At 42.0% G+C, this 25,725-nt stretch overlaps 1 protein-coding gene across 1 annotated transcript; it reads left to right on the forward strand.

Annotated features, from left to right (window-relative positions):
* Positions 1-25,307, forward strand: LOC125137664 (zinc finger protein 665-like). The gene is made up of 5 exons (XM_047798583.1): positions 1-191; positions 4,641-4,709; positions 5,222-5,348; positions 5,864-5,959; positions 22,571-25,307. Exons 2-5 carry the CDS (start codon positions 4,695-4,697, stop codon positions 25,048-25,050), a joined length of 2,718 nt encoding a protein of 905 aa, XP_047654539.1. The 5' UTR covers positions 1-191; positions 4,641-4,694; the 3' UTR covers positions 25,051-25,307.
* Positions 25,308-25,725: the final 418 nt, after the last annotated feature.

Here is a 25,725-nt window from a genome sequence, read left to right on the forward strand (position 1 = left end):
GCATCCCGGGACCTCCGCTGGGTTCTTTGTCCCTCAGGCCCTCGTAGTTCCCCGCCCCTGGGCCTGCGGGCTGTGCCGCTGCATTTGAGCGGTTGTCGGGAGGAAGGCCCCGGGGTTTATTTGACCTGGGCCTCGTGGCATTTCCCTGGGTCTCCCCAGCCTGTGGGGCCCTGAGTGGGGATCGGCACTAGGTGAGTGGATAGTCCGGTGGCCCACAGTTTGGGAATGCTGTTCCATGTAGGGAAAGGGCGGCGAGGAGGTTGGCCAGCGGATCCTACACTGCCTGCCTTGCCGGGCCTGTTCAGCTTTGTTTTCTGCAGACCAGGGGTCCCCAGGCCTGCAGTGTCGACTGGCAACATGAAAACTGGGCATGTGGCCCTGCAGACTTCCCAAGTATTTAGGATACAAGCCGAGGTTGGAGAGTTACCTTCTGAAGGTAATTAAGGACCAATAGATGGTTTTTAGTTGGAAGATAATCCTACTAGAAAATGCCTTTCATACAGGGAGAGACGTGGGTAACTTGAATTGGGGCAGAAGCAGTGACTGCCAAGCTGGTTCTCTGCACTTCGTGGTTGGTTTACTTAATGACCTGGTTCTGACTCGTTGGGCAGAATGGTTTTAGGGTGTGCTTGGGAAAAGGGGGCACAGGAACACCTGGAGTGCTTGAGCGCTTTGTTACTTTCCTTGCATTGTACTAGAATCCTTTTTATTGTGTTTTTTTATTTTTTGTGTTTTGCTTCTTTAGGGCTGCACCTGAAACATTTTTTTTTTCTTTTTTGTGTTTTTGTCCTTTTTAGAATCCCTTTTAAATATATCCGTTCCGGAGATACCATCGTGATTGAGCGGTCCCTGAACCTGTCTAGTATCCATGAGGATGCCGGTTCCATCCCTGGCCTTGAGGTTCCTAAGGTTCTGGGGTAGCTGTCGTGCTGGTTGCAGATGTGTCTTGGATCCAGCATTGTGTGGCTTGGCTGTGGCATAGGTTGGTGGCTACAGCTCCTGTTCCACCCCTGGCTTGGGAACCTCCAGTACCGGAGGTGCGGCCTTAAAAAAAAAAAAAAAAAAAATCCAGTCTTAAAGGTATTATTATTTTTCTTCCTTTAAAGGCTCTGGCATTTATTGGCTGTGTGAAATTGGCCAGGACTTTTTTTTTTTTTTTCCTCTTTTTAGGGCCACTCCAGCGGTATATGAAATATCCTAGGCTAGAGTCAAATTGGAGGTCAGCTTCGGGCCTGCATTGCAGCCGCAACAACACAGGATCCAAGCCTCTTCTCCCTGGATCATAGCTCTTGGCAATGCTTAATCCTTAATCCTCTGAGGGAGCCCAAGGAGAGCCCACATCCTCATGGATACTAGTTGGGTTGGTTACTGCTGAGCCACAATGTGACATCCAGGGCAAGATTTTTATTTTTCTTTCTTTCTTTCTTACTTTTGCTTTTTAGGGCCACACCCCTGGCATATAGAGGTTCCCAGGCTCAGGGTCAAATCAGAGCTACAAGTGCTGGCCTTCACCACAGCCACAGCAATGCCAGAACTGAGCAACATGTGGGACCTCCACAACAGCTCTCAGCAATGCCAGATCCTTAAGCCACTGAGCAAAGCCAGGGATTGAACTTGCACTTTCGTTGAACCTGCAACCTCATGGTTGCTAGTTGGATTTGTCTCACCTGTGCCACCACGGGAACTCCCAGGGCAAGACTCTTAAAACATGCATCAGCTTTCATTCTCTGATCTCTGGCCTCTCACTTCAACCTCCCCCCAAGTCCCATTCATTCCCCATCTTCCCTTAGCCTACTCACAGGTAACCATTTGAAAGTACTGAAGTTTGGAAATCAGTGAAGCCTTAGTCCTTAGCTCTTATGTAACAGGTAGTATTGGTGGGTAGGGAGATTGGCTTGGAAAGAACTGTGTAAGAAGTGCCTTCTGCTTGCCACTGAGGATTTGGGCAGCTTTTCTGAGACAGTAGCCTTTAGGTTAAATATCAGTGCTTTTTTTTTGGTTGTTTTTTTCCTGAGAGTGTTTGAGGGGTTTTTTTGTTTGTTTGTTTTGTTTAGGCATGTGTAAGCTCTCAGGCCAGGTGTGGAACCTGCACCATAGCAGTGACCTGAGCCGCAGCAGTGACAATGCTAGATCCTAGGCCACCAGGGCACTCCAGCTTTTGAGGTTTTATGAGATAGTCTCAAGTTGTATTGTCAATGTGTTAAATGCCAGGTGCTATGACATGTGCCCTCCATTCTTGAGAACTGAATCCCAGAAGTTAATCTGGCAAGGACATCTAGCTAGTTAAGTGGTCCACTTGGAGGCAGACCTAGTTCTGTCAGGTTTGGCTACCTCTCGATTTGTGTTTTGTCTGTTCTCACTGACAAAACTCACTAATGCTGGAGTGAATAAGCCCTTAAACTTTTTTTGCATGTCATGTAGTGTGAATAAATGTGAACCTATCAAACATGACAAAGAGAAGGCACTTTGAGATGGAAGCAGAGGGAAGGCTAGGATGCAGTGGGCGTATGAAGGGGCAGTAGGCAGTCTAGTTGCATGATAGTTGGCTTTTGGCTTTCTAAATGAAGGTCTTCCAACTGAGTAGAAATCTCTACTTTTATAAAGTCCGCAGTGTTCCTTGTTTGTCTTTCTGGTCTGCCTTTTTGTGCTGTGTGTGAACACTGAAAGCTCATGGTGATTTTCTTCTGTATAGTATACTTTCTTTTTTTTGTCTTTTTTTGCCATTTCTTGGGCCGCTCCCACTGCATATGGAGGTTCCCAGGCTAGGGGTTGAATTGGAGCTGTAGCTGCCAGCCTACGCCAGAGCCACAGCAACACAGGATCCGAGCCGAGTCTGCAACCTACACCACAGCTCACAGCAACGCCGGATCCTTAACCCACTGAGCAAGGGCAGGGATCGAACCCGCAACCTCATGGTTCCTAGTCGGATTCGTTAACCACTGTGCCACGACGGGAACTCCTGTATAGTATACTTTTAATAGGTTTGCATTGAAAAGTGTCAGTGAGTACTTGTGAGTGAATTGGGTGTAAGTTGTAAAGTTGTGCCTGTGTTCATTTCATGCCCAATGGTCACCAAGGAATCATTCCTTAACTCTTTTTGGAGAAGTGGTGGGATATTGTCTCCATTTCAGTGTGACTATCTGAAACGGAAGGTTTTCATGCGTTCCGCCAGGAGGGGGCTCTGTGTCCAGTGACTCTGAGGAGGGATTGAGGCCTACACTTTCCACAGAGGGGAGGTGAGGTGGGGTCTGACAGGGGGCAGGCTCTCCTCTGTGACCCAGGGTGCCTGCAGGGGCTTGGTGGCTGCAGGGGACTCTGCAGCCAGCTGGGAGGGGTTGTGTCTACTCTGGCTCCCCCTGGGCTCCAGTTGGGACCTGCCGGCCCCCCCCTTTCTGCTATTAAAGCTCCACCATCTTTGGATTCATGGTGGTTTTGGCTTCAGGACCTCAGGGGGCTGTGTCTGCAGACAGGAGCTGGGTTTCCTGACAATGGAGGTGACCCTGGTAGGACAGTGTAAGGAGAACTGAGGAAACATGGGGAGACGCTTCCTAGGTAGGACTGAGTTCTGAGGGTGTCTGTCTTCAGAGGATGCAAGAGGGGCTCCATGTGGAAAACTGGGTTTTTGGTTGGATTTGTGTGCAGTAGAGAAATCATGTGGTAGGTGGAGGCCAGGTTTCCTGGCACCGTTTCCAGTGGAGGCTGTCCTTCCCTGTGGTGTGTCCTTGTCCCCTTGTCCAAAGTTAACTGACCCCACCATGAGGATTTAGTTCTGGCTCACTGGTGTTCCTCTCCTCTGGGCAGCCGTTTTGCTGCCAGCGCCACCCTGTGTTGGTGACTGAAGCTTCACCGTATAGTGTGAAGTGAGGGGGAGAGATGCCTGCAGCCTGTTCTCTCTGAGGATCCCTTTGGCTCTTTTGGGTTCCACACAAAGAACAGAAGGATTTGCTCTTTGATGGAAACAGCTTCATGTGCCTGGTCTCTGAAGATGGAGGCTCCGTTACCTGCAAACAGGTGGTCACACAGCAGAAACTTTTATGAATCCTTGTGGCCGTGGGAAGGAAGGGGATGAAAAGGCCTAAGGACTCAGGGTCATTTTGGAAGAATTCTTAGAACAAAACTTCATACAACCTTGATGCGATTCCATGACCAGTATTAAGAAATAGCATCAGATGTGTGCTCCCAGAGACGCTGTCTGTTGTTCCTCAGGAAGCATCAGTGTTGTTTCATTAAGAGCTCCAGAGGATTGTAAGGTGAGGCCAAGGAGGTGAGCATGTGAGCTCCTGCATGTGTTTGTGGGAGTTCCGAGCAAGCTTTAGCCCAAAGAGAGGCAAGAGAGTCTGCCCCATAGGGCTTCTGAAGGGAAAAGTCAGTGCAGCCCCCATACCTTAGGTGAGCCGAATGTTGGGATATCTGTATGGGGATGAACACATGTATCCAAGCAGAAACAATCTCACTTTGTTCTCCATGTAGGAAGGGACTGTTCCTGAATCTTTTCTGAGACAAAGTCTGGAGAGTTTGGCCTTTTCAACATTTCAAAGTTGGCCTTGGTCTTACAGCTTGTGGGTGTGGTGGACTCAGGTGAAATAGCTTTTACCTATGATGGTGGATTCTCAAGATGCTGATGTGATTCCTCCACACAGTACCGATGAGAAAGTGACCCAGAGCTGGAGGAAGAAGAGGAAGAAGAGGAGGAAATGGCAGCTTCTCAGGTAACCGTCCTGTCCTAGGTTGGAGTCTGTGTCTGCTTTTCCTCCTGAAATGCCATGAATTGAGAATGTCAGAATCATGAATTCTCTCCTTCTGATATTCTTGCCTGGTGAGGATGTTCTCAAGTACCTTTTCCTTGTGCACTTAGGGTAGTCAGGATCAGCTCTTAAAAAGGCTGTCACTCTGCCCCAGAGCCTTTTCAGCATTGTCTGTGCACAGGATCCCTGTGGAGCATGAATTGTCACGATGAATCATTACCTGTCAAGGGTTGAAACTATTCCGTTGGTGAGACATCACCATGGGAAGGCATGTCTATGACAGTTTTATGGCTCCCATGTCATCCCCTTTAAGGGAGGTAGAGATATGGTAGAGAATACTACTGTTTCAAATATATAGTATTGAATGTTTGAAGACATTAAAAACATTAAAACCATTTCTTTTGACTTGCTGCTTTCATCTTGAGTCACATAATGACCTCAGCTTTGGCCCATGGCATGTGCCCTTTCCATTTCAGGGACTTCTGAGAGTCGAGGATGTGGCCATCGATTTCTCTCCAGAGGAGTGGGAATGTCTGGACCTCGGTCAACGGGACCTGTACAGAGATGTGATGATAGAGATCTGTAGGCACCTGGTCTCCTTGGGTGAGGACCCCTTCCTTCCAGAATTCCTTTTCTCCCACTGGGTGTGGGATCCTGCATTTGCAGAATGTCTCCTGCCATTTTCTTGCCCATACAAGAGATTTTCAGACCCCACCATTTTAGGAATAACTGAGAGATGGTGGGTGCAGGTAGAAAGGCTTCATAATGAGGCATCCTCATTGTAACCGAAGTCCTCCTTGAGGAAAGCGGCCTCCTTCACTTTAGATTATTTGCAGTTCTGGAAGTTCATATGTATGAAGAGCTCTGCCGGCCTCTTAAAATCAGATTTGGACCCTTTACTTTTGACTCAGTAGTACTTAGATGGGGAAGAGAGGAACTGCTTTTTACCTGTCAGTCAGGGTCTGAAATGTGCTTTCAAAAGGCAGTATCTGGGGAAATCACTGCCTAGAATGTTTTACCATTCCACAGTGCCATCTCTTGCACCTGAGTCCAATCCTAGATTGGATATTGGTGAATCTCTAGGAAAAACATGGTTTTTTTTTTTTTCCAATGAACAGAGTATGTTATCTCTAAGCCAGACCTGGTTCGCTTGTTGGAGCAAAAGACAGATCCCTGGGATGTGAAGGGAATGGAGACAGTAGCCATACAGCCAGGTATGTGTGCATGGGTGAAGCAGATGACCCAGGAATCTTAAAATTGGCTTTGGGAAGATGTGCTTCAATGGCACTGATTTTTGAGAAACACAGGTTTATTCTGTGTCTGTCTTAGAGCGACATCTGCTGCCAAAATCTTATGTTCCTTAGCTCTCCATGTGTTTTCCTTCACCATGGAGGATTCTCTCTCACATCCACATGGAGAGCCAGAATCCTGGTCTTGACTTGTGAGGACCTGTATGTCCTGGCTGTTTTTTTTTTTTTTTCTTTTTTGTTTCTTTGCCGTTTCTAGGGCCACTCCTGGGGCATATGGAGGTTCCCAGGCTAGAGGTCAAATCAGAGCTGTAGCAACAAGCCTATGCCAGAGCCACAGGACTGTGGGCTCCAAGCCGCATCTGCAACCTACACCACAGCTCATGGCTACTCGGGATCCTTAACCTGTTGCGCAAGGCCAGGGATTGCACCCACAATCTCATGGTTCCTAGTCCGATTCATTAACCACTGAGCCACGATGGGAACTCCCTTTGGCTGTTCTTTTTTTTTTTTTTTTTTTTTCCTTTTCTTTTCTGGGTCTTTTATGGGCACACCTGGGGTACATGGAAGTTCCCAGGCTAAGGGTTGCATCAGAGCTGTAGCTGCCAGCCTACACTGCATCCTCGGCAATTCAGGATCCGAGCAGAATTCACAACCTACACCACAGCTCATGGCAACACTGTATCCTTAGCCCACTGGGTGATGCTAGGGATTGAATCCGTGTCCTCATGGATACTAGTCAGATTCATTTCCTCTGAGCCATGATGGAACTCCCACCTGGCTTTTTTTCCATTACTTTTGGGTCCTAGGAAAGGCTGTGCACATTTCTGAGTAACTCTTTGTTAAGTTCTTTTTTCACACTCTGTTTCTTCACCTAATCGGAAGGGAGTGAGGAGAGTCGTGGAAATACTGGAATTTGGTGCCAACATTCTAGGAGCAGTGGGGACAGATACTGTATGTTTTCTGCTTTTAAATGTCCAATTGCATGGAAACTTGGACCATGACCCTAGAAAGTTCAGACTAAGTAACTGTGTCAAAGCATAATGCACCTTGCTGAATGTAACCCTCAAATTTACTTCATTATATCCTTATTTTGGGAGGAACTAACATGCTACATGTTAAGTGTATTTTCCCCTTATCAGTGGTATAAGAATATGTCTAATTACTCATAGAATTCTTCACTAGATTTTTTTTTATTCTTTTTTTTTTTTTGCTTTTTTTTTTTAGGGCTGCACCTGTGGCATATGGAGGTTCCTAGGCTAGGGGCTGATGGCCTACACCACAGTCACAGCAACTCAGGATCTGAGCCACGTCTCGTCTGCAACCTACCCCACAGCTCACGGCAACTCCAGAACCTCAACCCACTGAACGAAGACAGGCATCAAACCTGTGTCCTCCTGGATGCTAGACAGATTCGTTAACCACTGAGCCACAGCAGGAACTCCCTTCACTAAATTAATGCATAGTGGAATACAGATTATACCCCACAATCATTAAAAGTCTTCATTCTTCTTTGATTCCTGAAGAACCATCCTTTTCTAAATGTGTCCTTTTTAACCTGAAGCTTCTCAGGAGTATGTTCTGTGTTTTCACTTTTGGATGAGTTTTATATCAAAATCACCCATAATAGTAGAGTTGAAGTATCAACTATAACACATTCCAAATAGCACATATTTGGTTAGACGTCAATGAGATAATTAGTCATCACACTGTATCTATGAAAATGTTTGGTTCATAAATGTAAGAGTGCTTGAAGCAGAAAATATTCTTTTTTTTTTTTTAAATCTATTTCTGGAGAGCCTGCTGTGGCTCAGTGCATTAAGAACCCAATGTACAGAGTTCCTCTTGTGGCACGGGAAACAAATCTGACTACTATCCATGAACTTGTGGGTTGGTTCCAGGCCTCACTCTGATTTGACTCCTAACCTGGAAACGTCCATATGCCATGGGTGAGGTCCTAAAAAAAGAAAAAGAACCCTCTGGAGTGTCCCTGAGGATGTGGGTTTATTCCCTGGTCTCAGTCATTGGGTTAAGGGTCTGGCACTGACACAAGCTGTTGTTTAGGTTGCACATGCGACTTAAATCTATATTGCTGTGTCTTAAACCAGCAACTGCAGCTCTGATTAAACCCCTAGCCCAGAAACTTCCATACATTGCATATGTGTTCCAAAAAGAAAAAAAAAATCTATTTCCCTCAAGGTGTCATGAATCATGGTATATTTCATTTAAAATATTTATTCTATAAGTATATGATTCTTTGCATATGTTACAACTTTCATGTTCTTCCTACATTTATAAAGAATGTTTTATTTGTATTCTAAAGAAGGCATGACAACCTTTATATTTTTATATCTGTTACAGTGATGTATCTGTAATAAATTTCTTTCTTTTTTTTTTTTTTGGTGTTGTTGTTGTTGCTGTTGCTATTTCTTGGGCCGCTCCCGTGGCATATGGAGGTTCCCAGGCTAGGGGTCGAATCAGAGCTGTAGCCACCAGCCTACGCCAGAGCCACAGCAACGCGGGATCCGAGCCGCGTCTGCAACCTACACCACAGCTCACGGCAACGCCGGATCCTTAACCCACTGAGCAAGGGCAGGGACCGAACCCACAACCTCATGGTTCCTAGTCGGATTCGTTAACCACTGCGCCACGACGGGAACTCCTGTAATAAATTTCTTAAATTTTTCTTTGTCATTTAACTCCTTATTCATTCAGATTTTTAGTTTAGTTTTATATGGCCAAGTATAATCTATATTGTGTGAAATTCTCCTTCCTGTAACACATGCCACTGACTCGGAATATTTTCTTTGTTTTATTTTTATTTTCTTATTTACTTATTTATTTTTTTAATTTTTTTTTTTTTTTTGTCGTTGTTGTTGTTGCTATTTCTTGGGCCGCACCCGCAGCATATGGAGGTTCCCAGGCCAGGGGTCGAATCGGAGCTGTAGCCACCGGCCTACGCCAGAGCCACAGCAACTCGGGATCCGAGCCGCGTCTGCAACCTACACCACAGCTCACGGCAACGCCGGATCGTTAACCCACTGAGCAAGGGCAGGGATCGAACCCGCAACCTCATGGTTCCTAGTCGGATTCGTTAACCACTGGGCCACGACGGGAACTCCTCTTTTTTTTTTATTTTTAAAAAGTTTATTAGAATATAGTTGTTCTACAAGGTTGTAATACTTTCTGCTGTACAACAGAGTGATTCAGTTATAAAAAAAGAACCCACATCCATTTTTTTTAAGATTATTTTGCTTTATCCAGTACCACAGAATATTGGGTAGAGTTCCCTGTGCTATGTAGCAGGTCCCCATTGGTCAGTTTTTCCATATACCCCAGTGTGTATATGCCAGTCCTAACCCCCCGATCTAGTCCCCCCCAATGTGTCCCCTTTGGTAACCATAAGTGCGTTTTCAAAGTCTGTGTCTGTTGCTGTTCTGCAAATAAGTTCATTTGTCTACTTTAAGATTCCACATGTGAGTGATATCCTGATATTTGTCTTTTGCTGTCTAACTTCACTTAGTATGATAATCTGCAGGTCCATCCATGTTGCTTCACATGGCATTGTTTCAATCATTTTTACTGGTACTATTCCATTGTATATATTCATCATGCTCCTTTGTCAGTGGACATTTAGGTGGCTTACATGTCTTGGCAATTGTAAATGGTGCTGCAAAGAATATTGGGGTGCATGTATCTTTTTGAGTTAAGGTTTTTGTCTGGGTAGATGCCCAGAAGATGGATTGCTAGATCATATAGTAGTTCTGTTTTTCATTTTTTGGGCAAGCTGCATACTGTTTTCCGTAGTGGTTGTAGCAATTGAAATTCCCACCAACAGTGCTGGAGGGTTTGCTTTCCTTTGCACCCTCTCCAGCATTTAATGTTTGTAGTGTTTTTGAGGATGGCCCTTCTGGCTGGTGTAAGGTGGTACCTCATAGTAGTTTTGATTTGTATATCTCTAGTAATAGCAGTGTTGAACAGCTTTTCTTGAATTTGTTGGCCATCTGTATATCTTATTTGGAGAAATGTCTATTTAGATCCTCCCACATTAGGGATGTTTCCAGCTTTTGCCTCTTCAGATATTTTCTCTGGTCCTTTCCCTCTTCAACTCCTATCACCCCTGTAATGGGTATATTGGTGCATTGCCTGTTGTCCCACAGTTCTCTTAGACTATCCTCATTTCTTTTCCTTCTGCTTCCTTTATTCCGTTGCACATCAGTGATTTGCAGCGGTCTGTCTTCCACTTTCCTTATTCATTCTGCTGCCTGCTGTATTGTGCTCTTGGTTCCTTCTCGTGAATTTTTCATTTTGGTTATCATGTAGTTCATGTCTGTTTGTTTATTCTTTAAATCTTCTATGTATTTGTGTGATATTCTTGTAATTTATCGATCTTTGCCCCCAGTTTTTTTTGGTTTCTGAGATCACGGATCATCTTTACTATTATTGCTCTGTTTTTTTTTTTTTTTTTTTTATGGCCATACTGATGGCATATGGAAGTTCCCAGGCTAAGGGTGCAATCAGAGCCATAGCTGACTGCCTACACCACAGCTCCTGGCAACACTGGATCCTTTACCCACTGAGTGATGGTGGGGATTGAACCCATGTCCTCATGGATACTCGTCCGATTCCTTCCTGCTGAGCCACATTGGGAACCCCCTCATTAAAGTATTTTTAGTGTTGGTTGCTTGCCTCCACTTCACTTAGCTGTTTTTCTGGGTTTTTGTCTTTTCCTTGATCTGGCACGTATTTCTCTGTTACTTCATTTTGTCTAGCTTTTATTTTGTCGAGCTTTCTGTGTGGTGTCTTTTTGGCAGTCTACACAGTTGTGCCCTCTCTTGCTTCTGGATTGGGAAACTTTGTGGGTGAAGTTGATACAGGGGCTTGTGGCAGGCTTCCTGGTGGAAGAGACTGGTTCCTGCCCACAGGTAGGTGGACCTGAGTAGAAAGGTGGCTGTGTCCCTGAGAGGACTTCAGGCAGCCTATTTGCTACTGGGTTCCCACTCTGTTGTTAGGCCTGGGGCTTCTCAGCCTTGATGGATGGGGCCAGAGTTTTCCAAAGTGGTGGCCTCCAGGGGAGCTCACACCTGTGCTTATTTCCTGGGCCCTCCAGCTCCAATGTCCTGGCCTTACAATGAGCCACAGCTGAGCTGGTCTTTGCCAGGAGACCCTGCAAAAGCCGGAGGTAGTTCTGAAGCAGATTCTTATGGAGTCCCTGCTTTGTCCTGGGACTCTGCACATGAAAAGCTTTGTGTGCCCTGCAATAGTAGAGTCTTGTTTTTCCCAGACCTGTGGTGCTCCTGTGCTTACAGTGCCAAATGGTCTGGGGACTTTTATTCCAAATACCAGATCCCCGGGCTGGGACTCTGATAGGGTTTGGGAACTTCTGTTGGAGAGCCTCTGCAATATGGTGATTTTCCAGTCTATGAGATGCCTCCCTGGTGGGCTCATATCGATAAACTCCCCTACTGCCATCTTGATGTTGCTTCTTCTTTGTCTTTGTGTGGAGGATGTGTTTTTTTTGGTATCTTCCAGTCTGTGTTGTTGATGATTGTTCAGCAGTGATTTGTTAATTTTGGTATTTCTGTGAAAAGAGGTGAGTTTGAGGCTTTCTACTTCACCTTCTTATATCTGAATCTGTGAAACATTTCCTTTTCATAGATGCGGACTCCCTGCTCAACATGAGAATTATTTAGATGACTTACTTTTTAAGGGCATGCATATGCTGTGTTCAGCCTCCTTGACAACTAATTATCTCATTGTGGCTTCACAGTTCTTAAACAATTGCTTTCTTTTCTAGGACAGGTTTACCAAAATCAGTTCATTTTCATTTTTCTTCCTGGTATATTCAGAATGGAAATTACAATTTTCAACTCAGTAGACTGAAGACAATATGATGTTGCATTCAAATTGGAAAGCCCAATCTGTGTATTGCCAGTAAAACTGTGTTCTTGAATGATTACCCCTCCATTGTTCATTCTTTCTGTAATTTCTTTGTCTTTCTTGGTTAATGGTCAGGGTTGTCATTTGTCTTTAGGAGCGCTTATGGAAAGAGTCTAAATCGTGCCTCCATGTGTTGAGGAATTTATATTTCTTGTGTGAGAAGAACTTTTGAATTGGACGTAATTATTGAAATATTTGATTTTGTCAATGTTAGGTATTGATGCATTTTGATTTTTGGAAAAAGAAACAGAAAATACCATGTAACTATTGAATTATACAGTTACATTTATTAATTTACATTTGCATGTTTGTGCTACTGAACTGCTGAAATTTTCGTCTTGAGAAACAGAGTCAGTACTTGTGGAACAACCACCTTCTCGTTTCCCTCAATTCCATTCTCAAGGTTGCCTTTAACCCAATGGATTATTTCCTCAGATGTACCCATGTTTTACCATGTGATCTCATTTCATTTGACTCTTCTGCTTTTGGAAGTTAAGCCCGTGTCCATTGCATCACTGGCAAATATTTGCTGCCATTCCATAGGTTGTCTTCTCTTGTTTTTGAGAATACATTTTATTGAAGTATATAGGAAATTTAAAAATTCTGGTAGTTTCAGGTATATAGCAAAATGTGTCATTTATACGTATGCATGTACCTTTTCCTTTTTGGGCTCTTTGTCCATCTAAGTTATCACACAGGATTGAGTAGATTACCCTGTACTATAGAGTAGGCCATTGTTACCTATCTCTTTCATACATAGCAGTGTTTGTATGGCATACCCAGTGGCCTGATTCATCTGCATCGTGCCCATTTCCCATTTGGTCATGATGGATTTGGTTTCAGAATCATTGGGTAATTTCTTTTTCTACATTCTAGTGTATCATTTCTATACATCTCCATATATCAGCGATCTCATGTGATATTTGTCCTCATCTGTCCGGCTTCATCTAGTATGATAATTTTTATGTCCATCCATGTTGCTTCAAATGGCCTTGTATTTTATGGGTGAGTAATAATAGTCCTCTGTATGTTTGTATCACATTTTCTTTATCCATTCTTCTGTTGATGAGCATTTAATTTGCTTCCATGTCTTACCTATTGGAAACAGTGCTGCCCTGAATATTAGGGTGCATGTATGTTTTCAAATTACAGTTTTCTCCAGATAGATGGCCAGAACGGGAATTGCTGGATCATACGGTAATTCTATATTTAGTTTTCTAAGGCACCTCCATACTATTATTCTCCATAGTGGTTGCAGTAGCTTACATTCCCTGCAAGAGTGGAGGAGGTTTCCCTTTGTTCCACACCTATTCCAGCATTTACTGTTTGTAGACTTTTTGATGATGGCCATTCTGACTGGTATGAGGCAATAAGTCCTTGGATTTTTTTTTAATTTTTATTTTTTAAAATTTAACTGCCATGCTTGCAACATATGGAAGTGTCTGGGCTAGATGCAGAGTGGAGCTTCAGCTGTGGCCTACACCACAGCTGCAGCACTAGTGCAGGACTGGATCTCAACCACATCTGGGACCTCTGGTGCAGCTTACATATCACTGGATCCCAAACGAACTTCCTGAAGCCAGGAATCAAACCAGCATCTTCAGGGAGACAACTGTTTGATTCCTTGACCCACGGAGCCACCACAGGATCTTCTCTTTTAATTTCGATTTGCATTTCTCTCATCATTAGTGGTGTTGGCCATCTTTTCATTTGCTTTTTGCCCTTCTGTGTGTCTGTCTTGGAGAACTGTTGTTTAGAATTGAGGTCCATTTTCTATTTAGGCTGTTGGTTTTTGGTATAACCCTGTATGAGACATTTGAATATTTTGGGAAGTTCTTTGTTGTTTTGTTGCATCATTGGCAAGGATTTTCTCACAGTCTGTGGGTGGTCTTCTCATTTTCGTGTCTGTTTTCCCTTTTCTGCTCCAAAGGCTTTGTAGCTGACTTAAGGTCCCATTTCTGTATTTTTTGTGTTTACCTTTCATTCCTCTAAGAGGTGGGTCACAAAGCTATTGCTGCAATTTATGGCAAAGGTTTTTTCTGCCTGCATCTTTCCTCTAAGAGTTTTTATAGAATGTGTCTTATGTTTAGGGTGTTTAATGCATTTGGAGGTATTCTTGTGGATGGTGTTAGCAAGTGTTACTAATATCATTGTTTTGTACATGTAGGTTGTCCGGTTGTTCCCAGCATCACTTATTGAAGGATACCATATCTGTATCCATTGTCTACTTGTTGTCTCTCATTGCCATAGATTAGTTGTGCCTAGGTGCATGGGTTTCTGATCCATGACCTATACTTCTGTTTTTGGGCCAATACCATCCTGTTTTTAATGGAGTGTAGCTTGTAGTAAAGTCTGAAAGCCAGGGATCCTGATTCCTCCAGCGTAATTTTCCTTTCTCTAGATGGCTTTGACTATTCAAAATTTTTGTGTTTGTCACTTACATTTTGAAACATGTTCTACTTCTGAGAAAAATGCCTTGTTAATGTAATAGGGATGGGTACTGACTCTGTAGGTGGCCTTGGGTAGTATAGTCCTTTGGAAAATGTTTGATTCTTCCAATCCAAGTGTGGTAGAGCTTACAGTCAGTTTGTGTTATCCTGGTTGCCCTTCATCAGTATCTTGTAGTTTTGAGAGTAGAGATATTTTTCCTCTTTAGGTAGATATATTTTCCATATATATTTTTCTGTTTGATGGGATGGCAAATGCAATTGTTCCTTACTAGATCTCTATCTTGCATATTAATTGCATAGGAATGGAAGCTATTTCTGGGTGTTATTTTTGTATTCTACATCTTTACCACATTTATTGATCAGCTCGTAACAGTTTTCTGGTATGTTTTGGATTTTCTATGTATCACGTCATCTGCACAGAGTGACGTATTTCCTTATTCTTTCCTAATTCAGATTCCCTTTATTCCTTTTTTTTTTTTTTCTCTGAATGGCATGACTAGGACATCCAAAACCATGTTGAGTCACAGGGGTGAGACTGGACCTCCTTGTCATGTTCCCAATCTTAGTGGAAATGTTTTCATTTTTCTTGTTTTTTTTTTTTTAATTTATTTTTATTGTTATGTCCCCCACACACTTTTTTTTTTGTAGTGTACAGCATGGGGACCTAGTTATACATACATGTAGTCATAATTTTTTCTCCCATTGTCGTACTATGTTTTAAGTATCCAGACATAGTTCTCAGTGTTCACCTTTTCACCATTGAGAATTATGTTAGCGTTGTGGTCGACATATATGTCTTTTCTGATGTGGATGTAACTTCACTCTATGCCTACGTTCTGGAGAGATTTTATCTGAACTTGGTATTGAATGTTGTCAAAAGCTTTTTCAGTATCTACTGATTTGATCACAGTTTTCATTCTTCACTTGGTTTATGTGGTTTGTATCATTCATTTATTTGCACAGACCGAAGAATCCTTGCATACCATAGATGAACCCCACTTGATCATGTTGTTTTATCTTTTAACTGTGTCATTGGATTCCATCTGCCGATATTTTGTTGAGGAGTTTTACATCTCTGTTGATCTGAGATACTGGCCTGTCATTTTCTTTATTGTGGTATCTTTGTCTGGTTTTGGTATCAAGGTGATGTTGGCCTCATAGAATGAGCTTGGGAGTGTTCCTTCCTCTGCAAATTTTTGGGAAGAGTTTCAGGAGGATATGTGTTACCTCCTCTCTGAGTATTTGGCCTCTGATAGATTTGGCCTGTGAGGCCATCTGGTCCTAGCCTTTTTGTTGTTGTTGTTGTTGTTACAATTTTTGTAATCACAGTACTTGTCATTTCAGTGTCAGAACTCATGATTGTTCAGTACATCTTTTCTGTTTTCTTCCTGGTTCAGTCTTAGATGCCTGTGGCTTTCTAAGTAAGTGGTTGTCCATTTTCTTCTAGGTTGTCCATTTTATTGGCATATAGTGACCTGTAGTAATCTCTTAGGGTTATTTGTATTTCTGTGATGGCCTTCATAAATTCTTCCTTTTTATTTCTGATTTTACTGATTTGAACCCTCTCCCTTTTTTTCTTGAAGAATGTGGCTAAAAGTTTATCAATTTTTTTTCATCTTTTCAAAAAATCACCTTTTAGTTTCATTTATTGCTTTGGTTTTCTCTCCTTGATTTCTGCTCTGATCTTTCTGATTGCTTTCCTTCACTAACTTTGGGGTTTGGGGGTTCTTCTTTCCCTAGTAGCCTGAAGTGTATGATGAGGTTGTAAAATTGGGGTTTTTCTTCTTTCTTGAGGTAGGGTTGTGTTGCTTTAATCTTCACTCCCAGAACTGCTTTTGCTATGTCCCATAGCTTTTGGATGGTGGTGTCTTCATTGCCATTTGTGTCCAGGTATTTTTTGTTTCTTCAGTGATCCATTGTTCAGCCTCCACATGTTTCAGTTGTGTTACATTTTGTTTGTTTGTTTGCTTGTTGCAGTCTTTCTCTTGTAGTTGATTTCTAGTCTCATCACGTAGTGGTGAAATAAAATGCTTGATATGATTTCCATTTTCTGGAATTTCCTGAGGCTTTACTTGTAGCCCAAGGTATGAATTCTCCTGGACATTTTTTTCTGGGCACCTGAGAAGAAAGTGTATTCATGTGCTTTCAGATGAAACGTTCTTTTTGTGTGTGTGTGTGTTTTTGCCATTTCTTGGGCCGCTCCAGCGGCATATGGAGGTTCCCAGGCTAGGGGTCAAATTGGAGCCGTAGCCACTGGCCTACGCCAGAGCCACAGCAACACAGGATCCAAGTCGCATCTGCGACCTACACCACAGCTCACGGCAACGCGGGATCATTAACCCACTGAGCAAGGCCAGGGATTGAACCTTCAACCTCATGGTTCCTAGTCGGATTCGTTAACCACTGTGCCATGACGGGAACTCCCAGATGAAATGTTCTATAGGTGTAAAGTAAGACTATAATTTGTATGGCATCATATAATGCATGTGTTTCTTGATTTGTCTGTCTGGATGATCTGTCCATTGCTGAAAGAGGGGCACTGAAGTCCCCCATGATTGTGTTATTTTTGATTTCTCATTTTATGAATGTGAACATTTACCTTATATATTGCAGTGCCTCTGTGTTGGTTGCATATATAGATTTGTCCCTTGATCATTGGGTAGTGTCCTTCTAGTCCCTCGTAATATTCTTAATTTTTAAGTCCTTTTTGCTCCTCCTGCTTTCTTTTGGTTTTCCTTTGCATAGAATGTCTTCTTTCATTCCCTCATTTTCAGTCCTCATGCATCCCTAACTCAGAAGTTGCTCTCTTGTGATATCACATAGATGGGTCTGGTTTTGTATCCATTCAGCCAGTCTATATCTTTTGGTTGGAACATTTCATCCATTTGCATTCAGGAGAATTATCGATGTGTATGTATTATTTCCATTTTATAAATTATTTTGGATATGTTTTTTTTGGTCTCTTTTTCTTCTCTTGTTCCTTTCTCTTGTGATTTGATGACTTTTTAGTGTTGTATTTGAATTGCTTTTTCATATGAGTGTGTCTATTGTAGTTTCTTTTTTTGTTCTTCCCATGATTTTTTGTTTTGTTTTTTTTTATTTTGTTTATGCTTTGGATTTTATGGCCACACTGGTGACATGTGGGGGTTCCCAGGCCAGGGGTCCAATCCATCAAATGTGCCAGGCCTCGCTGGTGGGCCCAGGATTTTTCCTGACCATCCTTGATTATGATGCATTCTACCCTAGCTGTCTCAGTTTGTCTCCTCACAACCAACCCCAGTCCTTTCTCTGGATTTGACCTTGGCAGCCTGAGTCTCAGCACCCTTCTCTGGCTCACCTCAGAAGCTCAGCATATCTGGCTGTGGTGTGCTGGGCAGGAGTACCAAGGATCCCTGCAGGTCTTTCTCCAGTTTGCCCTCTATAAACTATTGCTACAATCTCCTGGGACTCTAAAACTCCTTCTCTGTCCCATCTGGGCTTTAATTCCTTGCTCAGGTTTATTAGTCAGCATTTTATTTTCGGGGCTGTATGATTTTTTGAGATACGGAGTATATTTAAATTTTTTTTTTTTTTTTTTTGCTTTTGGGCCTGCACCTGCAGCATATGGAGATTCCACAGCTAAGGGTCCAATCGGAACTGGAGCCGCCAGCCTATGCCGGAGACACAGCAATGCGGAATCCGAGCCACATCTGTGACCTACACCACAGCTCATGGCAACTCAGGATCATTAGCCCAATGAGCAAGGCCAGGAATTGAACCTGCATCTTCATGGATGCTGGTCGGGTTTGCTAACTGCTGAGCCATGATGGGAACTCTGTATTTCAATTTTTTGATATTTAATTGTTAGTGTAGAGAAATGCACCTGAAGTCCCTATATTAATTTTGTCTCCTGCTGCCTTGCTGAATTCATTTATCTGTTCTAGTAGAGTTTGTGCCATCTTTTGAGTTTCCTCTGTCAAATGTCATGTCATCTCCTTATAGTGAGAGTTTTCCATGTTCCTATCCAAGGTTGATACCTTCCTTTGTCTTGTCTGATTGCTGTGGCTAGGAATTCCGATGTTATGTTGAGGAGAATTGGAGATTGGAGATCCTTGCCTGGTACCCTATTAGGTGGGAAGGCTTTCAGTCTTTCACTGTTGAGTATTGTATTGGCTGTGAGTTTGTCCTAGATAAGTTTTATCATGTTCTGCTCCTCTATACCGACCATGGTAAAGGATTTTCTCCTGGATGGTTGTTGAAGTTTGTCAAGTGCTTATTCTGCGTCTATTTTGATGGCCATGTGGTTTTTGTCTTTTACCTTTGTGGTGTATCCCATTCATTGATTTGTGTATGTTAAATCATCATTGTGAAGTGGAGATGAGTCCCTCTTGGTTGTGGTATGTGATCTTTTTACATGCCATTGGATTCTGTATCCTCGTATTTTGTGGAGGATTTTTGCATCTATTCATCAAAGATATTGACCTGTAATTTTGTTTTTCTGTGGTATCCTAGTCTGGTTTTGGTATCAAGGTGATGGTGAGTTTATCAACTGTCCTGGGAGGTGTTCCCTCCTCATCAGTTTTTTGGCAGCATATGAGAAAAAGTAATGCAAATTCTTCTCTACATGTTTGGTAGAATTCTCCTGTGAAGGCATCTGGTTCTGGACTTTTGTTTGTCAGGGGGGTTTTGTTTTTGATTGTTTTGTTTTTTCCAGATAGTTTTTCACATCAGGTGATGGTCTGTTCAGACTCTCCCTTTCTTTTTGACTCCGTTTTGGTGGTCTCTGTGCCTCTAGAAAGTTGTCAATTTCTTGTAGGTTGTTGAATTTATCAGCATATAATTGTATTGTGGTGTTTTCTTATGGTTATTAAATGTACATGATTATCAGTTGCTATTTCTCCCTTTCACTCTTATTTTGTGTGAATTCTGTCTTGGTGAGCATGGCCAAAAGTTTGTCTATTTTGTTTACCAACAGATTGTATCCTGGTTTTATTAATCTCTTAAGATTGTATTTTATTTAATAAAAAATTTACAGCTCCACTTGTAGCACATGGAAGTTCCTGGGATAGGGTCAAATTGTTGCTGCAGCTGCCAGCCTGTACAACAGCCACAGCCACACCTGATCCAAGCTGTATATGCCTACTAAACCATGGTTTCTGGCATTGCCAGAACCTTATCCCATTGACCAAGGCCAGTCATGAAACCCACATCCTTGTGGACACTCTATCAGGTTCTTTTTTTTTTTTTTTTTGTCTTTTTGCTATTTATTGGGCCGGGCTCCTGCAGCATATGGAGGTTCCCAGGCTAGGGGTCCAATCGGAACTGTAGCCGCCGGCCTACGCCAGAGCCACAGCAACGCTGTATCCAAGCCGCGTCTGTGACCTACACCACAGCTCCTGGCAACGCCGGATCGTTAACCCACTGAGCAAGGGCAGGGACTGAACCCGCAACCTCAAGGTTCCTAGTTGGATTGGTTAACCACTGCGCCACGACGGGAACTCCTCTCAGGTTCTTAAGCCACTGATGCACCATGGGAACTCCTATTTTGTACTTCTGTTCTAGTTACATCCTTTCAGATCTTTATTATGTGCTTCAATGACTTTTGGTTTTGTTTGTTTTTCTGATTCATGGAGGTGGTAGATTAGCTTGCTTATTTCATAGTTTCACTGATTTTTGAGCAAGGCCTCTATTGCTCTGAACTTCCCTTTAAGATGAATCTATTGCTTTAGTTGACTGAGCTTTCACTTTCATATCCAAGAAATTATTGCCCAAATTCCATAAACTTTTATGTTTTCTTCTGTGATATTTATAATGATCTCTCTCTATACAGCTTCAGTCCTATTTGAGTTACAGTTGTGGGTTGTGCTAGGCAGGGGTCTGCCTTCCTTGTTTCACTTGTGAACATCCATCTTTCCCAACACCATTTGTTTTGAGACAATGCATTTCCCATTGTGTGGTATATGTCCCTTTGGGGAAGATTATTTGCCCATAAACATAAGACCTCTTATGGCTGCTCTCCATGTTGTTGCACTCTTCTCTTTCCATCTGCATGTTGTGCTCTATTGATAACAGATCACTGTGCCTTTGCAGTAGATGTTAAAATCAGGCAGTATCATGCCTCCAATGCTCCACTTTCCTTACCCAGATGTTCAGGATTTTTAGTGTTTTTTGATGTTGCAGATACATTTTAGAAGGAGCTTTTGTATTTTCATCAAAATTGTTGTTTGGATTTTGAAAGTTTCCTTTGACTCTGTTGATCAACTTGGGTAGTGTTGACAGTTAACGATGTTAAGCATTCCCATTCAGGAGAATGAAATATGTGGTGTTCATTTTTAAAATGTCTTCTGTAGTGTTTTTCAGCAATATTTTATGATCTTCATCATAAAAATATTACACTGCCTTTATTAAGTAAACACTATTTCATGCTCTTGGATACAGAAGCAAATAATTTTAATAATGTTTTTTGATTACTTTCTGTTAATAGTCTATATAAATTTCTCTTTAAGCCTTCATTTTCTACTAGTTCTCTTATAATCTGTTTACTGTTGTTTTTGTTTTTTTTTTTTTTTGCCTTTTCTAGGGTTGCTCCTTTGGCATATGGTGGTTCCCAGGCTAGAGGTCTAGTCAGAGCTGTAGCTGCCCGCCTGCACCACAGCCACAGCAATGCGGGATCCGAGCTGCATCTGCAGCCTGCACCACAGCTCACAGCAAGCAAGGCTGGATCCTTAACCCACTGATAGAGGCCAGTGATGGAACCCACAATCTCATGGTTCCTAGTTGGATTCGTTATCCACTGAGCCACGATGGGAACTCCACGTTTACTTTTTTCTTTAATGTGAATGTCCTTGTCATATATGAATAGAGATCATTACTCCACATTTCCTGGTTTAGATGGCTTGTTATTTCTTTTCCTGCTGATCTTGGTTTGAAAAAATTAAGTACTAATTTTAATCAAAACTATGAGTGTGTTCATTCTAAAAATTTTCATATATACAGAGACTTTATGTCTCCCACTATTGATCATGATGATAACTCTGTGTTTTTCTTAAATAATCTTTATTACATTTCTGTATTACTGTCAATCCCTGATTTCAGTATAGCAGTCATGAAAAGGTACTTAATATTTCTATGTGTCTGTTTCATTAGATATAAATCTGTAGTGTGATCCTAACTCTGTGTATGTGCACTTAATTTCTTAAATTACTAATCAACCTCCTGGATTTCATAAATAATTCTGAATTATTTTTGCTGTATAATTCTTTTAATGAGGTTTGGAGTTTACATTTCTAGTATTTTGTTCAGGACTCTTGAAACAGTATTTATTAAAATACTGGCTTCTAATTTCAAGGTTTTTTTCTTTTGTTAAATTTTCATTTCTAGTGTCTTTGCTTACTCTTCATATTGCTGAATATTGGCCTTATAAACAGTCTTTGGATAATTTTACTCCTGCTCAAACTTTGGATATATTTGTGGAGAATTCATAGTTGTTTTTTGTTTCAAAATTGGAATTATCCTGTTGAGTTATCTAATCCAGTCATCTTCTCTTTCGGTGATTCTTTGCAATTAATATTTTAGTCTACTTAGTAGTTTAAGGTTGTTGTGATTATTTATTCCTTATGTTGAAATCTAAATAGGTTGTATCTCCCTGGAAATTCATACTTTCGTGAAGTGTCCATTTTTTTGGTATACACTTATTCATAGTAGCTTACTACATATGCCTTTATTTCTGTGGTGTCAATTATAGGATCTCTGCTTTCACTTCTGATTTTAGTTGATGCTTCTCTGTTTTATTTTTTTATTATTCTTATTTTTTTTTTAGATGTGAGCTTATATTTTTATTTATCTTTGTCTTTTTTTGCTATTAATTTGGGCCGCTCCCGCGGCATATGGAGGTTCCCAGGCAAGGGGTCGAATCAGAGCTGTAGCCCCCGGCCTACGCCAGAGCCACAGTAACGCAGGATCCGAGCCGCGTCTGCAACCTACACCACAGCTCACAGCAACGCCGGATCGTTAACCCACTGAGTAAGGGCAGGGACCGAACCCGCAACCTCATGGTTCCTGGTCGGATTCATTAACCACTGCGCCACGACGGGAACTCCTCTGTTTTATTTTTTAATCTAGCTAAGCGATTGTCTGCTGTACATGAAATTGTTAAGTGTGTTCACGGAAAACGGTAATTTTGGATAATTTGTTATTTGTTATCTTTCAGCTCTGTCTTCTCATGACACCCAGGGTTTGATGCCACCAAACCCAGGCATGGAACTTTTCTTACCGACAATGCTGCTGGGAAAATATGAAAGCTCTCCTGTTGGCGCTTTAGATTTAATTAGAGGCAGTGAAGGTAAGGGGGCATGTGAAGGGCGGGAAGGTTGTTATGATGCACATGCTCCTCACGGGACTTTTATCCATACGGAAAACATTGCTGCTAAAAGAGATCAAAGATCTAAATCAAACTGTGAGAAACTCCACTTTAAGTCAGTACCATTGGCAGAAAAATATATTTTTGTAAGCAAAGACCCATGTTATGTATTGAAACATAGATCTTCTCTGAAAGGAAATTTGGAAAATCAGGATCATCCTATAGACTGTACTACAAATAATGATGCAAAACATAAATGTATACTTGGACAAAACATTCATTCAAACATTTATGAACACCAGAAGTTTAAAAATGGAGGGCAACCCCCCCAAAGTGATCAAATTGGGAGATCTAATAGCAAGGGTTCATCAATCTTTAACCAACAAATATTTCCTCATTGTTCCGACATCCCTAATGTTGACACTAATAGGGGGGTCTTGTTCCAACCATCATCAATCAATGGGTGTGATAATATAGTTAATATAGACCAACATGCCATGTGTACTAAAGTGAGCAAGGCCTTCAGCAAGAGCTGTGTATTCAGTAATTATAAGAGTATACACACTGGAAGAAGAAGTGATGCCTCTGTTGATTCTCAGACTAACTTTGACCCAGACTCAAATCTCATGAAACATCAGGGAACTGAATTTTCAGAGAAGCAGTCAATAAAAAATCAACATAGGAATGTCATTTCTCAAAGCTCAGATCTCACATTTCAGAGAATTTGTATTCGAGAGAAAGCTTGCCATTTTCGTGAGTGCAGCCAAGTTTTTAGCCAGGCTTCAAGACTTACTCAACATCAGCATCATCCTACCAGGAAGGAAGGATGCAGGTGTGAAGAATGTGCAAAAGTCTGTAATCAGTCATTAAATCTGGGAAGAGAAAGGAAAAAACATACTGGAGGGAAACCTGACAAATGTGAAGACTCTACATCATATTCAGCCTTTACTAGACACCGTCTAATTCATACTGCAGAGAAGCCTCACAAATGCACAGAATGTGGCAAATCCTTTAGACGGCGTGCATGTCTTTCTGAGCATCAGAGAATTCATACTGGAGAGAGGCCTTACAAATGTAAAGAATGTGGCAAAGCCTTTAGACGGCGATCGCATCTTTTTGAGCATCAGACAATTCATACTGGAGAGAAGCCTTACAAATGTACAGAATGTGGCAAAGCCTTTCATTGTCATTCTCATCTTACTCAGCATCTGAATTCTCATACTGGAGAGAAGCCTTATGAATGTACGGAATGTGGCAAAGCCTTTCATTGGCATTCCCATCTTACTCGGCACCTGAGTTCTCATGCTGAAGAGAAGCCTTACAGATGTACAGAATGTGGCAAAGGCTTTACTTGGAATTCATCTCTTACTCAACATCTGAGATCTCATACTGGAGAGAGGCCTCACAAATGTACAGAATGTGGCAAAGCCTTTTGTTGTCGTTCTCATCTTACTCAGCATCTGAGTTCTCATACTGGAGAGAAACCTTACAAATGTACACAATGTGGCAAAGGCTTTAATCGGCAATCTCATGTTACTGAGCATCTGAGATCTCATACTGGAGAGAAACCTCACAAATGTACAGAATGTGGCAAAGCTTTTCGTTGTCATTCTCATCTTACTGAGCATCTGAGATCTCATACTGGAGAGAAGCCTTACAAATGTACAGAATGTGGCAAAGCCTTTCATCGGCAATGTCATCTTACTGGGCATCTGAGATCTCATACTGGGGAGAAGCCTTACAAATGTACAGAATGTGGCAAAGCCTTTCGTTGTCGTTCTCATCTTACTGATCATCAGAGCTCTCATACTGGAGAGAAACCTCACAAATGTAGAGAATGTGGCAAAGCCTTTAATTGGCATTCATCTCTTACTCGGCATCTGAGTTCCCATGCTGAAGAGAAGCCTCACAAATGTACAGAATGTGGCAAAGCCTTTCATTGGCAATGTCATCTTACTAGGCATCTGAGTTCTCATACTGGAGAGAAGCCGTACAAATGTACAGAATGTGGCAAAGCCTTTCGTTGGCGATCTCATCTTACTCAGCATCTGAGTTCTCATACTGGAGAGAAGCCGTACAAATGTACAGAATGTGGGAAAGAATTTCATTGGCATTCATCACTTACTGAGCATCTGAGATCTCATACTGTAGAGAAGCTCTACAAATGTGCAGAATGTGGCAAAGGCTTTAATCGGCATTCATCACTTACTCGGCATAGGAGAATTCATACTGTACAAAAGCCTTTCAAATGTACAGAATGTGGCAAAGCCTTTCATTCGCATTCATCTCTTACTCGGCATCAGAGAACTCATTCTGGAGAGAAGTCTTAAAAATGTACAGAATGTGGCAAAGTCTTTAGTCAGCAGTCAGGTTTTTATCAGAATTGGTGACCTTACACTGGAGAAAAGGCTTACAAAATGTACAGACTGTGACAAAACTTTTAAGTGTCATGCAAGCTTGACTCAACATCAGGGAATTCTGGGTAAAAACCATACAAATTTAATCAATGTGGCCAAGCCTTTACCTTTTTGCCTTTTTTTTTTTTAAGGGCCGCACCTGCGACATATGGAGGTTCCCAGTCTAGGGATCTAATCGGAGCTGTAGCCACCAGCCTGTACCACAGCCACAGCAATGCAGGATCCTAGCCAAGTCTGCAACCTACACCCAGCTCAGGGCAACACCAGATCCTTAAGATCCTTAACCCACTGAGCGAGGTCAGGGACCAAACGTGTAACCTCATGCTTTCTAGGCCGGTTTGTTAACCACTGAGCCACAATGGGAACTCCTGGCCAAGCCTTTACCTATCATTCATATCTCATTCAGCATCAGAGAGTTCATAGTACAAGGAAGCTTTTCAAGTATAAAAAATGTGACAGATCCTATAAAGAGCATTCAGTACTTTCTAGACATCAGAAAGTAGATACTGGGGAGAAACTTCACAGATTTGGAGAATGTGACAAAGCCCTTCATCAGAGTTTTCACCTGTCTTAACATCAGAAAATGTG

This window comes from Phacochoerus africanus, chromosome 10 (assembly GCF_016906955.1).
Source record: "Phacochoerus africanus isolate WHEZ1 chromosome 10, ROS_Pafr_v1, whole genome shotgun sequence".
NCBI lineage: Eukaryota > Metazoa > Chordata > Mammalia > Artiodactyla > Suidae > Phacochoerus > Phacochoerus africanus.